The sequence below is a fragment of the Syngnathus acus genome, chromosome 1, assembly GCF_901709675.1.
Source record: "Syngnathus acus chromosome 1, fSynAcu1.2, whole genome shotgun sequence".
Taxonomy (NCBI): domain Eukaryota; kingdom Metazoa; phylum Chordata; class Actinopteri; order Syngnathiformes; family Syngnathidae; genus Syngnathus; species Syngnathus acus.
Window position 1 is genome coordinate 2,691,033 of NC_051087.1, and position 14,613 is coordinate 2,705,645.

A 14,613-nucleotide genomic window follows, 5' to 3' on the forward strand; every position below is an offset into this window, starting at 1 on the left:
AATGCATTCCAGGAAAGAATTGGACCAGATTTGACTCCTAAGAAGGACAATAACGTGAAAGTTATTGTGCACTTGGCCACTACACAAGCGACTTTTGAGCACTTCTGACAGCCTGAGGCGAACGCAGGGGCCAAAAGGCTCTGCATAAAATAATTAAAAAAATAAAAGCGCATAGACATTCAGTAACAACAAGCTCACAAAGACACCGAGACGACCCGTAAACACGCACACAGCAGCCCCTCCGGTCGTGATCAATACACGACAAGAGTAAATCTCCTCCGGACGTCAGGCAGCCCAATCAAAGGCCCGGCCCGGCTCGCCGCTTCTTATAGGGGATCACAGCAGCCGGCGGCGGACAAACAATAATGTGAATCCTCAACACAACAACAACAACAAGACGGCCTCACCCCGCCTCAGGTTATGGGAAAATGGAGCCATCGACTGGATATCAATACGTCGTTGCTTGCGTGAGTTCAAATCATATGCGCGATAGATCTCGTGCATGTTCGCGGCATAGTGAGGGAAAAAAAATGAACTTTTGTGCAGACAATCCTAAAACTACTTGTAAAGTGATCAATTTTTTTCCAACTGCAAAAACAAAAAAAAGCAATATCGGCATGTCACGGATGACCTCAGCCCCATTTCGAAGCGCGCTGAATCTGGATTTGGCCCACGTACATGAAAAACTTGAGACTAAGCACAGACCTCTTTGGCATGGCAGCCCGATCGTAAACACAAAGTTTTATAAGAATTTTTTTCCGTCTTTCGTCGGAAAACGTTTGAGAAATACCAAACATCACTTATTGGCAGAAAGGGAGATAAAATAAAACAGGGCGATTGTAGCGAAAGCAATGTAAGCGCTTTGGAAAGAAGAGAGGAGATAAAATCCGAAGGGCCATGGCAAAGCGCCACCAAACGCTGCGCGTGATTTATGGATGCGCGGGAATCCAGCGGGCTATCTCTGGCCGGCGTCTTCTTTCTTTGACAGACAGGTGTCAGCAGAGCGGAGCTGCAGGACAATCTTTTATCGCTTTGGCTTCTTTTTTGCCAGATACGTAAACACACGGCCAGCCGCGTGATGGATCACATCTCGGCAAAAATAACCGTGCCAATTCCCTCAAAGCACTCATTTATCTACCTGCGATGGCCTTTATCTCTTCAAAACAGGCATAATGACATCAATCTTTCTTTTTTTTGGTGAAAGAATTTGCCAGTGATTTAAAACGAGTTAAGATGATTGGACGCCCCGCCCCGCCTTCCTCCCCGCTGACTTTTGATCAAGCCGGAGCCTTTAAGCGGAGCACCTTGATGAAAGATCGGAGCTGCTCCAGCTGGGAGGAGGCCTGGCCGAGCTGCCTCTGAAGCTCGTCCAACGCTTGGGAGCGCTGCCGGGTCAGCTGCTCCGTTTGCTCGGCGGCGCTCCGCTCCAGAACGGCCAAGGCCTGCTCGCCGGCTCCCACGCGAGCCTGCAGGGCTTGGATGCGCTGCTCCTGCATGCACACAATGATGGTCAGCTATGTATTTGGACCAGAGGAGATCAATCACATACACTGTGGCGAGACAAAATATGTGAATCCTTTGGAATGATCTGGATTTCTGCATACATGGGTCAGAAAATTAGATCTGATCTTCATCACAGTGCAGGATGGGAGAATGACGTGACTATTTTTTTCTTCCTCGAATTGTTATTCTGCTACATCATCTATTCTGTTGAGCTTCAATTGGCAGCCAGAAGTTCTCCTGCAAACGGTCTGGATCAACTGAACTCATTTTTTCATTCATGATAGCAAAGCGTCCAGGCCATGGATTAGCAAAACATGACAACCCCCCCCAACGCAATCCAGTTCATCGCGCGCCTGTCGGGACTGTTAAAAAAAAGCGGGTCGCCTTTAAACTGAATTCGCTAGCTCAGAATTAGTTGCGTAATTACATTATCAAACCTTTTTTTCCAGGTCAACCTTCAGTTTGGCGCAGGAGTCCTCATGCTGGCTTTTCTCTGCGGTTGCGACGCTCAGTCTCCGTTTGAGAGATTCGACAAAGGCCTTTCTGTTGGAAGCTTCTTCTGATAAACACTTGACCTGTCAGCACAAAAATACAAAACATTCAATTGTCCTTTACAATCACCGTGTGATTTTTCTTTAGCTTAAGCGACGCATCTCGAGCACCTTCTTCTCCAGCTCCTCCACCTGGCCACGATAACTTTTCTCCATCTCCTGCAAAAACTTGAGCCTCGTCCTCTGGTCCTCCACCAGCTGCCTCTTCATGGTCACGTCTCGTTCGGCGTGGCTCGCTCTGCACACACGTTAGCGTCAATGTCAAATTCCTCTTTTTGAACTAGCGATTTGATGGCTAATGCAACGCTAACACGCTAGGGCGACGACGGCTCATGGTGACAATTAAATAGGCAAAGAGTTGCTGACTTGAAGACGCATCCCAACAGGCGCATATTAAATCAAAGGCGCTGCGGAGGAGCGGCAAGTGTGACAGCGAGCCACCCCGCTTGTTGACAAACAGCGTTTGGAATCAGCGGTGACACCGCTAATCAATGAGCGTAAATGTTTAAATTACGATCAGAAGTGCGGCAGTCGCACACAAGAAGGCGTCGGCGGGAGGTCTTAGGATGGATGACAGGAAATATTTGCGGGCTGACAATAATTCCCCCCCTTCAGACGCGGCGTGTGGCTCGTTCTGCGCCAGCTGTTTCATTTTGACAAAACGTGTCTCGTGTCGCTTTCCATTTCAATTAGCGGCCTTTTGTGACGTGTTTGATTTTTCAGCATTCGGCAAACTTCATACAACTAATACTGCTTGCATCAAACAGAAATGGTTTTAAATGTGCGTCATATAGTGTATTTTTTTTATAACAATTTGTGTCTCCTGTAACTAAAGTGTTAAACAGACTGGCCTCCATTTTGTTTGTTTACATCAATCCACACACAAGACGTCCCTAGAACAGCTTTTGTGATTAAATGCAATTATGCCAGATTTTAATATAAATAACCACAACCTCAACTCTATTAGTTCTATTTTCACGTTTGATTTTATTTGAGTAATTCTTAGGTGTACCACTAGAGGGTGCTCATGCACTGCAATCCCTCATACTGATTAAATTTACAAATCAAATTTCAATTTCAAACAGGCTCACTACATCGGCAAGTTTTTAAGCTGTTTATACTATGGCAGCTTGCGGGATGGAGCGCCTCGTAACCTTCCGTCCTACGCCGGCCGTGACTTGTGTTTTTCAACTAAACACACGATACAACGCTTGAGCAAATGCTTTGGTGTAAGTAAATGTCCCCGTCTCCCTGGGTGGAGGAGCGCCCGAGGGTGCAACGGCTGAATAAATGTGAGCCTGCTTGTCCTATTGGAGTGGCATTAAATTAAATAAGAGTGGAGGAGTCTGGCCTGAGGACTTTAAGGGGGCGGGGGGGCTGCTCACCGGTCCCCCCCCTATGGATTGGGCCATTAATGAGAAAACCCATATTGAACCTTTCAGATGACTGTCTGGTGTTGACTTAAAGATGAAGAGCGGCAATAAGAGCCCCGGTAGGCTCGCTCTACCCCGACGCTAATGGCAATTAGATGGACAACATTTATTTTAGATGTTCCCTTCTTGTGCAGCCCAAAAAGAATAGGGGATGAAAAAGAATGAGGGAGATATATATACGTCTCCAGTGTGTGATCTGTATTTATGAGTGTTAGCAGACGGCAGAGCGGCAAAACTACGGCTCTGATCACTGGCCGCGTTTGTTCCCTTTGTTCCGCCGCTTGTTGCGGCAATATTGTTCGTCAAACATGCGCGCATTGTAATGATAACAGCGGCGAGCGCACGCGCTTGTGCTGGCTGGCTGGCGCTTTTTCCAGCCGGGGCTCGGAACACGGCGGACACTTGATGTGGCTGATAGACAACGGGGTGAAAAGATGAAAGCCGCACCTTCATAAATAAAGCAGCGCCATAGCGCCGGATATTGACTGAGGACATGCCGGTGTACTTTGAAATTCTTTTTTTTTTTTTTTTTTATGTGTGCTACTCTCTTCTTTAAGTCGAAGCAGCTCGGGTCCCTGCGCGCAGCGCCGAGATGTATATTTCAGAGGCGTCTAGACGTGCTCTTTCATTTTGAGAAGAGGGGTCCCTACACGGAGGCAAAAGGAACGGCGGGCTCCAAACGTGGACGTGCGCGCTTTGGGTTTTTTAGGCTGTCGTGGAAACGGAGCGCAGGGGGATGTTTCGCTCTGTCTACGCTGTGATCCGCCCGGCGCTTTGGTCACATCCAAACACGACACACCCGCTGCGATTGTACACATGCCCTGGATGCATTATTGAGGGCGGGCGAGCGGACGACACAGCATGCCTGACAAAAAGAAAGGAGGCAGGAGAGGATGCGGCGGTTTGGAATTTGATAGACATTTTGGTGCTTAGCTATGTAGTTAAGCTCGCCACTCACTGAAATGCCACCTCACGGGATTTGTTCCAACCCAAAGCATCCAGAGGTCCACGGGCTTCCCAGGACAGCGTGCGCTTGACCTCTGAACTTTCACTGCACGACAAGGCTGGTGAAGTGTTTGTAGTATGACGTTAAGAAAAGTGTGAGTGGCGCAGTGCGAGTGTGCGTCCGCGCGCCTTCTAACTCATTAGGGCTGGCGGCCCGGCCCGCAGGCAACGAGTGAGTCTGCGTGGGTTTTAGTGTCACGGGGCAAAACGCCGCCTCCTGCGGCACGCTATCGATCCATGCGCTGCTTTGATCAGCACTCCGCATCGGCTACCCACATAAACAACGGCGGCGCTACATGACACACGCGCGCATGCGCCGACTCGCTCGCGTCCGCCTGTTCATGCGCAATGGTGGGCGTGACGACAAACGATCTCATTTCAATTTGATGATGCTCTGAATTGAACACCTTAAAAAAAATGTATAATCAGTGATGTACTTCCATTTCTTTACCGATAGCAATTATTTACTTTTTACTTGTGGGGCCTTTAATTCAATCTATCAGCAGGTATGTTTTTTCTTGGTTAAGTAAATTTATATCAGCATATTTGCATCACGTGATAGATGAAAAAATTCAGTATTAATCAATACATAAACACGTTTTGATATTTTGAATGACAGACAAAAATAAACCAATTCCCAATTATGACAACAAATGTGCCCAGTAGATGACCCCCGAAAAACTATGCAGTAATATATTATTTAGAGTACTAGACATAAAGAGATATTTATTTAAAACTAAATGTATGTATGCAGTTATCGTATGCATAATAATGTGATTCGATAGTTTATTTAATAAACAATAACCACAAATATATTTTCGGCCATTTGTGTATTATGGAGATGCTTTATTTAATCCAATTTAACTAAACTATTTATTGTGCAGGTATTTAAATCATAAAATTACGAGCAAAAACAAGATATATTTATGTATTTATTTAATAATTTATTTGATATTTTTTCTTATAAACAAAATTGGGATTTTCGTTAGAAAATTTTAATATACAGTACAATAGCCCTGTACAATATTATACTGCTTCCAGCCACGAGTGGCGATTTTTGTCTTCATACAAAACGTGCAGAGTGAAGGAGCGTGTGCCTGCGTGCTGCCACACGGTGGAATCAAGCACTGCAGATCAGCGCTGCGGCTGAGAAGCGAGAAGCCAGGACGGAGAGTACGAGACAAAGAGGCAGAGGGGGAAGCTGATGAAGAAAGGAGAAGAACCAAACATGGAAGCGGTAACTAACTTGTCCTGCAGCTGGCGGACTTTGTCCTCCTTCTCCTGCGCTTGGCCTCGCAGGGCTTTGTTAGCCGCCACCTGCCTCGTGACCTCCGCACTTGTACTCTGGTGGGGGAGGGAAGAAGGGCACACCTTGTGAGTGTGTGTGCTGTATATGGGGGAGGTGGGCTTGATTGCAGAGGGGGAGTGTGTGTGTGTGTGTGTGGGGGGGGGCACGACACGGCTGATGACAGGTCAGCCGCAGCATGCCTCCTCATTACAGTTCCAGCGGGAGGGGGGGAAAGGTGCTAAAGGAGGTTAAGAGGAAAGCGTGGTTTTCAAAGTGAACCAGATAAAGGGGGTCGCTCGGAAAATCAAATTGAACCCCTCGACCTGCATATTCATTTTTTTGTATTCATTTAGTACGGCTTCTTGGAGGACTTTTCAAATGTAGCAAAATATTAGGAACAGTTTCCGTATTTCGCTAACCACAATATCAGTGTGTAAAAGTGAGCGTCTTTCTCAGAGGAGACTTTCTTTCCTTCAGTCGGGAGACGTGTACCTAATGAAGCGTCCAGTGAGCAGACTGACCTTGACTTTGGCTTGCAGTTGTTTGACCTCCGCCTCCAAGGCCTGGCAGGAGCATTCAGCTGTGCGACGGGGGAAAGTGCTTTGCCTCCACTGCTCCAGCTCCATCTCCACAACCTTCTTCTGCTGCTCCAGACCCACCAAATCAGATGTCAGCTTCTGCAAAGTGACCACCAAATTTGAAATTGAAAATGATCAATTCCGGCGCTTGAGAGGCGAGTTAAAAAGTGACAGAGAGCGGCCTGCGGCGCCGCGGGAATTCCGAGCGGCATTGATGACACTTCTTGTAACGCAGGCTTTGATTTGGCCGGGCCATTTTCAGCCCCCCTCGGTGAGACGTGACACTGACGTGGAGTGATGACACACCGGCGCTCCGTCCATTAGGCCGGAAAAGACAAGACACCTCTGGTGACTAACGTGGCTCCGAGTGACAGTCAATCAAGTGCGGGATAAATTAGGGAGGACAGGTTGCAGAAATAGCCACATGTCCGAGACTGCCTGTCAAATGTTTCGAGACACACTTGACGGTGAAGTTGCGCCTTTTGAGGACGGAGCAATAAAGAAAGACCAATATTTAAGGTTTTTTTTTTTCTTTTTTTGGGCTCAGTCAGTGCGCCTTTTAATCCCGCAATAATCCCAGCGTTTAACATGAAAGAGGAGGGTAAGACACTCCACGCTTAAAAAGATAAGGCAGGTAAAAAAAAACCCGAGTAATCCGTACGAGCGAGGAAACGATCTTGTATTTGAATGCTATGCATGACACAAGCGTTTCATCAAAAGGTCTTGCTTTTGTCACCTATTTTTTTAAAGCTTCTTATTCCACTTTAAATAATTCCAGGGAATTTTACAAGGTGAATCTCATTTGAAAAAATGTACCATTTCATCATAGCTGTAAAGTTTGAGTCAAAGTTTTTCCAACACCTTTTTGGTACGACTCTTGTAATAGATATTTTCCGTTTGATATTTCAAGTCCAAACACAAACGAGTTCCCCTGAAAGTGTCATCGTACTTCTCACACGTCGCTCCCTCCCACTGCAGGAGCCGTCTTAAGCCAATTACACGCGAGCGGCTGGAACGGACCCGAAGTCCGTCACCTCTTGCCCTTTCCGGGGAGGGGAACGAGACCCGGCTCGGTCCACCTCGGTCGGCTGCAACTTTTTGTGGCGGAGTGGCATTAATACTGCAAGAGTAAAGAGGAAGTAAACAAGGCAACAACACTTCACCCAGTGTGTGTGTGTGTAGTTCACTTGTGAGCTTGGACTCGGCAATCAGATGCCTCGCCTCGGCGGGAGCACACAGGGGCCACATCCCGGGTAGCATCACTGTAAGGTCAGCACGACGACCCGTGCTTGAGTCCGGCGTCGTGTAAGAGCACACGCAGACCTTCTGACACCTAATCAGGTGGTTTCCTCCGCCGGCAAGTGCCACGTTGGAATCCGCCATAGACGTTTGTGCGGCCTGTCAGATTAATGACCGTGTCTGTCTGGCTGTAGCGGCGCGGGCTGAGTCTTCTCAAGTGAGAACAAGCTAGCTCTGACAAGATGACTATGCTATCATGAGGTGTTGTGTTTAAAGGAGTTATATTATGGAAGATGGCAGGATTTTATGAGGAGGCCATTTTTCAAAAAATTGCTGGATTTTGTGGAGATCAATTTTTCCACATACATTTTACATTCTAAAGCCACAAACATTCAAAGTCACAAATATTAGTGTGGCGTGGATTATTACATAAGCACATTTTGTTGTTAAACCGACACTGACACCTAGTGGAGTCAAAAATACAACAAGTGGTTCACGAAGCAAACTTGAAGCTTCATTTGCCATCACTAGCAGGCCAGAAATACAAACTTGTGTCTGTATGGTGGACATGTTTGTAGAAAGTAAAGTGAAGTGACAGACTGCTGTTAAAACATTCATTAAGACGAAACAACAAGAAGAGTCACGGATGGTGCGATGGAGCGCCGCTGCTTGTCAATCCAACTCATGGATGATACGTGCTGCCCGGCAGCAAACGAAAATATGACAGGAGCAATAAGAGAAAGGAACAAACCTGCGCAGCCTTTAAAGCTGGAGTTACCTGCGTGAGCTGCTTGCTGCTGCCCAGCTTCTCGGCGAGGGAGTTGAGCTGCGCCGCCATCTTGTTGTTGGCGCTTCGCTGCTCTCGGGCTGATAGCGCGGCATCCTTCCTGGCACGTCGCAATACCTCCACGTGCCGCTGTAGGGATTCGACACGGTGCTGCGAGGCGGTTGCGGCGCCGTGACGGGTCTTTGTTAGCAGCCACTTTCTTCTCTTCTCGCCACGTTCAAAACCCCCGTGCTGTTTATTGCCTAAAAAGAAGACGTGGACACGCGAGTCATTGACGAGTCCGCTCGTTAGCATTTTCGAGACGCTACCTGGATGCTTCCCGCCGGAATCCGCCGGCGGCGGCGCTGGCTGGCCCGCATTTGTCTGCCACCTGTCGAACTAAAAGCACGAGAGCAGTCAAGAGACAGCGATGAAGAGCAAGCGCATAATCTAACACAAGCGGTTGACATGTTGCGCTTCCCGCAACGCGCCTCATAACGACAACGTGATCACAGGCCGCTCTGGCTTTAACACGACAAGACAAATCACCCCCGCTGCTTTAATAATTCACCTGAGCGCGTTCGCCCGACTTCGGGAGCCGACGTCGCTCAGTCGTATTAGCCGTGACGGGAGCTTGCGCTTTGTTCAATCACTGTCTCCCCGCTCGCGATGCGCTGCTCCGGTATGACACGTCTCAGCGTAGTCATTTGCGCGGATGTGTGACATCTCCCGAGCGCAAGATCGTTTGTAGTGACATCAAAGAGGCAAGCTCCTCCGAACCCTCCTCCCTCCCCTGCCTCACCGACTCTTCTGTGTTTGCTTCCTGTGACGGTCAGGTACGATTTCATCAGCGGCACGTTTGATCACACGAAGCCGTGCTTAGGCGACAGGAGATGAACTGTTAAAAGAGCAAAGCGCGTCGTGAAGGTGATGCGAGTCATGCCGCTAATCAGCCTGGGAGGAGCTGCGGGGTACACTTAGTGAACTTGTAACCAGTGGAACAAATTCCACTCTGCTCTCTCCCCATTCAGCTCTACATGAGTCGAAAGCAAGTGCAGGTGTCCTCACTTGGCCATTTTCTTTCTTCCTGAGCGACGCAAATTAGCAACAAAGCTAAACTCTGGCGCAAAGTTTGAGATTACAAACTACACAGGGTGAGAGAATATTACCCACCTAGCAAATATTTCCGCTCAAGCACTATATCTCTCGCTAGCTGTCAAAGTAAAGGAAGTTCACGCGTTCCCCTCTTGAGTTCACTCCTTGGCAAGAAGTCTCTGTCAGGGGTTTGGGGCTACCGTGTTCTCCCGTGAAGACGTTTGATGGACACGAGAGCAGCGAGCGGGATTTATGGCCTGGAGAGACGGGAAGCCTTTGCGAAGGAAGGAGCACGGAAAGTGGTTGGTTTAATAATTTAGAACGTTGACATGGAGCGACCGATGCAGTAAAAACTGGAAAAAAAAAAAAATAAAAAATTCAGAGCTCATCAATGTCCCTTCACTTCTTGGCCAAAACTATTGCGTTTGTGGACTATGACTTAAGCAACAAATTTTTATTCATCTCAGGGGGCGGCTATTTTGCTACTTGCTGCCGAAAATGACATCGCAAGTGCCTTGAGAATGTCACATGACCAAACCCAGAAAGCAGGTGAGCCGTGAATGGTCCGTACCCATTTTGTTTAAAAAGCCATCGATTTAATCTTATTTGACTTGCCTTTTTTCTCCAGGACTTTATTTTGAATAATAAAACAAAAAATCAATAATTATGTCTATCAGCTGTTATGATGACATCAGTTTTATACGGTAACATAATTTTCAGTAATTTCACCCAGTCTGCGTTGGCATACCACAAATTCTGGTAAGACTATACTTTAGGCCTGCCAAATTTCAAAATAAAAATATTGAATTTATATTGTCTAAAATGAGTTTAAGATGACACCACTATCTCCATAAATCTGTTTCGTTTACAAGGAACCACATCCTTTTCCAAACTTTTAAAACATGCACCCCTTCATCATATATACACCAGAGCGGCATTACACAGCAGCGTTAATTGGGCAAACATTAATTGAGAACATCTTACAGCTCTGGAACTGACAGCTGAATTGATTTATGTATGACAGGTTGGCTGAAGCGCTAAATGGGGGACATAGCGCGAAACGGAAGAGTAGACTCACCTTCCTCTTGCGCTGTGCGCGAGGCCTCGTCCCCGAGGGCGCGCCGTTGAGGCTGTCTGAGTATTCCTCGCTGTCGCTGAGAAGAATGTTGAAGTTCATTACAGTCCGAGTTGACTCTGAGCTTGAGCGTGTGTGTGTGTGTGTGTACCACCCTTGGACCAAAAATCCAATTTGCCTTTTATGGTTGATTTAGTTGACTTCAAGCAAAATATGTGCATTTCAAGCTCCCCTCCTACCTTTTAACAGAAAATCAATGCTCCCATCCAATTTCTAAGCAGGAAGTGTAAATGCGGGTGTGAATTAAGTGGAAAAAGTGTGGCTGGCGTCTGTTGCCCACGGTGAATGCATCAACATGTATGAGAGCGGCTGTGGCCTTCATTAGCCCGCCAACGTGTGACAGACGGGTGCGAGAGGCGCGGCCGAGCAGAAGCAAAGCGTCTGATGGACGGCGCCGGTGAGGGCTCTCTCTGAGACGCACGCACCCGCGCACGTTTATTGACAGTGACCTTTGACGTGAAGGTGGAAGCCAGTGACATTTACGCCGCTGGGTTTATTAAGGTGGAGCGCGGCGGAAAGGCAGCAGAGGGTGAGACCACGGTAAGGGGATCTAACAGGAACATGACAAGGCCGGAGGCTAGTTAGGGTTAAAACTGGTCAGGAGGGAGTTGAGCCCGACCGGCGCCGGGGCTGCCAGCAAGCCTCACCATTGTCGGGCTTTTTTTTTAAGCAACTGCACTATTTTTATTTATTTAATTATTATTTATGTATTTATTTATATTAAATTTTATGATTGTATTATTTATTCATATTATTTTAGCTATATTATTTATTTACATTATTTTATTCATTATATGACTGCATTATTATAAATAGAATTTTAAGCAATCCAAGCAATTTTGGTGCCCATCTCTATTCTACACCAAGCTGATTCTGACCCGTCCCTCCACAATAAAACTGCTGATGTGGTCCGAAATAGTCAACTGCCTCCAGCTGTTTAAAACTTGAGAGAGGATGAAAACAAAGGCGTGTCAGCATCTTTGAACAGACCTGACACCTTTGTCACATTTTAGGATGAACTTCTCGAGGCCGAAGTTCGGCATTGAAGAAGGCCACGGCGAGATGAGAAGCGGGCGGGGGGGGGGGGGGGGGGATGCTTTAAAGTAACACCGACAAATGAGTCGACAGGTGCCTTAAATAAGACAACATCTTGCTTTAGATGCCGTCTCGGCAAATCCGCTCGGATCTTTCCTCGCAGGTAAAAAAGCGTCTATTAGACGGCTGCTTATTAGCCACACGGAGGGCATTAGGGAAAGCCGGGGCCTAGCCGCACCCGGTCCCCGCTAAACTGCCTCGAGTGGGCCGGCGTGGATCACGGTCTGACGAATTAGCCGGCGAGGAGGCGGGGCTGAGTGTAAAGGGAGAGTTCGGGGGGGAAATGAGTGAGGAGGAGGGGGGGGCTAAATATCAGCAATAGCTCCGAGTGTTTGAAATCAAATCATTCCGACCATCACTCAATAAACGGCTCAGTGGCTTTTTTGCATAAAACATACATGAAATAATTACTGTCGATGGGTCTTAATTTAGAGGGTGTTAAACAGCTTGTAGACATCTGGTACAGAGCCGAGTAGGGTCATTCAAAATTTATCCAACTAAATTAAAGCAAGAAGAGTAGCGGTATGTGTGTGGCAAAGACACGTTTGCGAATTGACACGACAAGATGAGCGAGACAACGAGGCACGGGGCGAGGTTCTCCGCATGTGCGCTGGGTGCTTTAGTGCTTGCAGGGGGATCTTTAGAGCTGTCAAGGGTGGCTGCCGGTGGGCTGAGGGGGTGTTAGTGAATATGCAAAGGACCAGTATATTAAATCAAACTGCCAAACTGTCAATTCCGGGGCGGCGTTACGAGCGCATGAAAATGGCACCGCTGAAAGGTATCGAGACTTTGGCGGCCCCCTCATCCATGGGCTTTTTCTGGCACCGCTTCAACTTTCGATACACAGACTTCTAATTTTGCATGCAAATTTCAGTCAATAAGCTCCGAGCCAGCCGTCCCAGGACGCTTGACGGGGATCTGACAGTGCCCCCCCTCTCCCTCCCTCCCTCTCTATCATTCTTGCTTGTATTCCTCAATGGCTCCTGAATAGCAACTAGACGGAAGGCTGAAATTCAATCAGCCATTTGCTTACGCTTTGCATATGCGCGGTGTCCCCTCGATGCTAGGCGGCCCGCCGGCCCACTCGAAACACCTAAAAATAATGAGGTTGGAATGGGCGAGCGTGTGCGCGTGCATCATTACCTCGCTACGCTCATGTCCTCCCACTCGTCCTTGGAGGGACTCGGGCTACGGCCTTGCCAGCTGATGGCTTGATTGGCGGCGACGGTCGGGTGGCTGCGCTGGCGTAATGAACCCCGGAGCCGAATTGTTTTCAGCTTAGCCTTGTTGCCGGCGATCCCGCTCGGCCCCGCCGCGCTCTTCCTGTTGAAGTCCCTGGCCGCCCGGAGAATGCCAATCTCCTGCCTCAGCTTCAGGAGCCGCCGATGGAGCTCGCCGGACTCTTTCCGAGAGTCGGCCAGTCGGGATCGGAGAGCCGCCACCTCGCCGCGATGTCGTTCCTCCTGAGCCGAGGCCTGGGCCTGGTTCTGGGCTTGTACGGTCTGCAGGCGGACGGCTTCCTGGGTTCGCAGGTGATCCAGCGAGGCTTGGAGTCCGCGGCAGTCGTGGACCAGGTCTTCGTTGGCCTCAAGGAGCTGCTGTTTCTCTTCCCTCAGAAGCTCCGTGTCGCCCTCCAGGGACATCATCCTCCGCTCCAGCTGCTCAATCTAGGGGAATCAAGGATTCCGAGCCTCAGCGGAATTTTGCATATCGGGCATTTCACGAGAAATGGTCAAAGGCCTTTTAGATTAGATTAAAGTCAGGTTGGATTTCATTTCTGAGATATTAGCATGAATTGTCATGGTGCTAAAAATCAAATGTCCAAACCCAAGCTGCAAAGCTCCAAAAGGGACTTGCTCAATAGATAAATTGATCTATTTCTGGCATTTCAAAAATAAATTTTTGGTGTTCCGGAAAATATATCTACATCCTTATCTATTGATTTAAATGGGTTTTTTACAACTTAAATAATTTTGAGTGAGTGACATTTGCACCCATTTGCATCTTTAGTAAATCAGATCGTTAGCTAGCTCTCGCATTAGCATTGTTTTGTAACAGTGGCTGTCTGCTCGGATTGTGCCTCCGGGCATTTCATCCCTTTTTACAATCGAGTTTTGCTCGGCCTGTTGGGTGAAGCTTGGTACCTTCCGACTTGAATTAAAACAGAGCCAAGGAGACAACGCCACAAAAGCAGAAGCATTTGAAAGGTACACGATTAATGACTGACTAATTGAAGCTAAGACATTGCCAAGTGAAAGAAAAACTTTTTAAGTTAACTTGAAGATACGAGTCAAGGACTGAATTGTGACGGGGGGAAAAAAAAAAACCCAAAAACCCCCGCACTTGACAGAGGTTAATTTCCTCAGAGCCATTATGCTGCAGTTACGGCTCCATCTGTAATTTTTTTTTTCTTTTTACTAGTGACAAAGAAGACTAAGTGACGGCATAGCGTCGTACCTTCACAAACGACTGCTCCAACCGCTTCGAAGAAACGGAGGGCCTTTCCGGAGAAGTGCTTTTGACCCGGCGCTCCTCTTCCACTTTGCGAAGCAGTTCTGCACGGGAGAACAAAGGTGCTTGTTGTGACACGCTCCGTCAAACCCGAGCGGCTTGGTGAGTAAGACGACAAAAAAAAGGGGCTGCATTAAATCAATTAGCGCCGCTATAGGCCTAATTTTCTTCATCCGCAGATTCGTAAAGGATTTTTTTTTCTTCCTTCTGCCAGTCAAACCGAAAGACGGGAGAATTGTCAGACGGTTAGTCGTCTTCATCCTAAATAACAGATGAGTCTAATAGTCCTTAAGGAAATGCGAAAACAATGATGGGGAAAAAAAAAAAAAGCACATAAGATGCAGCCTCTTTCTCTCTCTCTCGGGATCGTAAACAAATGCGAGTAGTTCAGTCTCTGGTGAGCACTGTACAGCC

At 47.7% G+C, this 14,613-nt stretch overlaps 1 protein-coding gene across 4 annotated transcripts in view; it reads right to left on the bottom strand.

Annotated features, from left to right (window-relative positions):
• cntln (centlein, centrosomal protein) overlaps nt 1-14,613 on the bottom strand; it is a 58,323-nt gene that overhangs the window by 16,137 nt on the left and 27,573 nt on the right. For all 4 annotated transcript variants that reach the window (XR_005098369.1, XM_037255358.1, XM_037255247.1 and 1 more), the window contains exons 14-23: nt 14,146-14,243; nt 12,832-13,355; nt 10,537-10,612; nt 8,693-8,762; nt 8,376-8,626; nt 6,302-6,457; nt 5,739-5,836; nt 2,166-2,292; nt 1,941-2,078; nt 1,305-1,490 (exon numbers count right to left, since the gene is read on the bottom strand). Coding sequence is in view for 3 of the 4 variants with exons in the window: in XM_037255358.1 (XP_037111253.1) it covers nt 1,305-1,490; nt 1,941-2,078; nt 2,166-2,292; nt 5,739-5,836; nt 6,302-6,457; nt 8,376-8,626; nt 8,693-8,762; nt 10,537-10,612; nt 12,832-13,355; nt 14,146-14,243 (1,724 nt within the window). In the remaining variant the exon portion in view is untranslated. The remainder of the gene's footprint in view (nt 1-1,304; nt 1,491-1,940; nt 2,079-2,165; nt 2,293-5,738; nt 5,837-6,301; nt 6,458-8,375; nt 8,627-8,692; nt 8,763-10,536; nt 10,613-12,831; nt 13,356-14,145; nt 14,244-14,613) is intronic.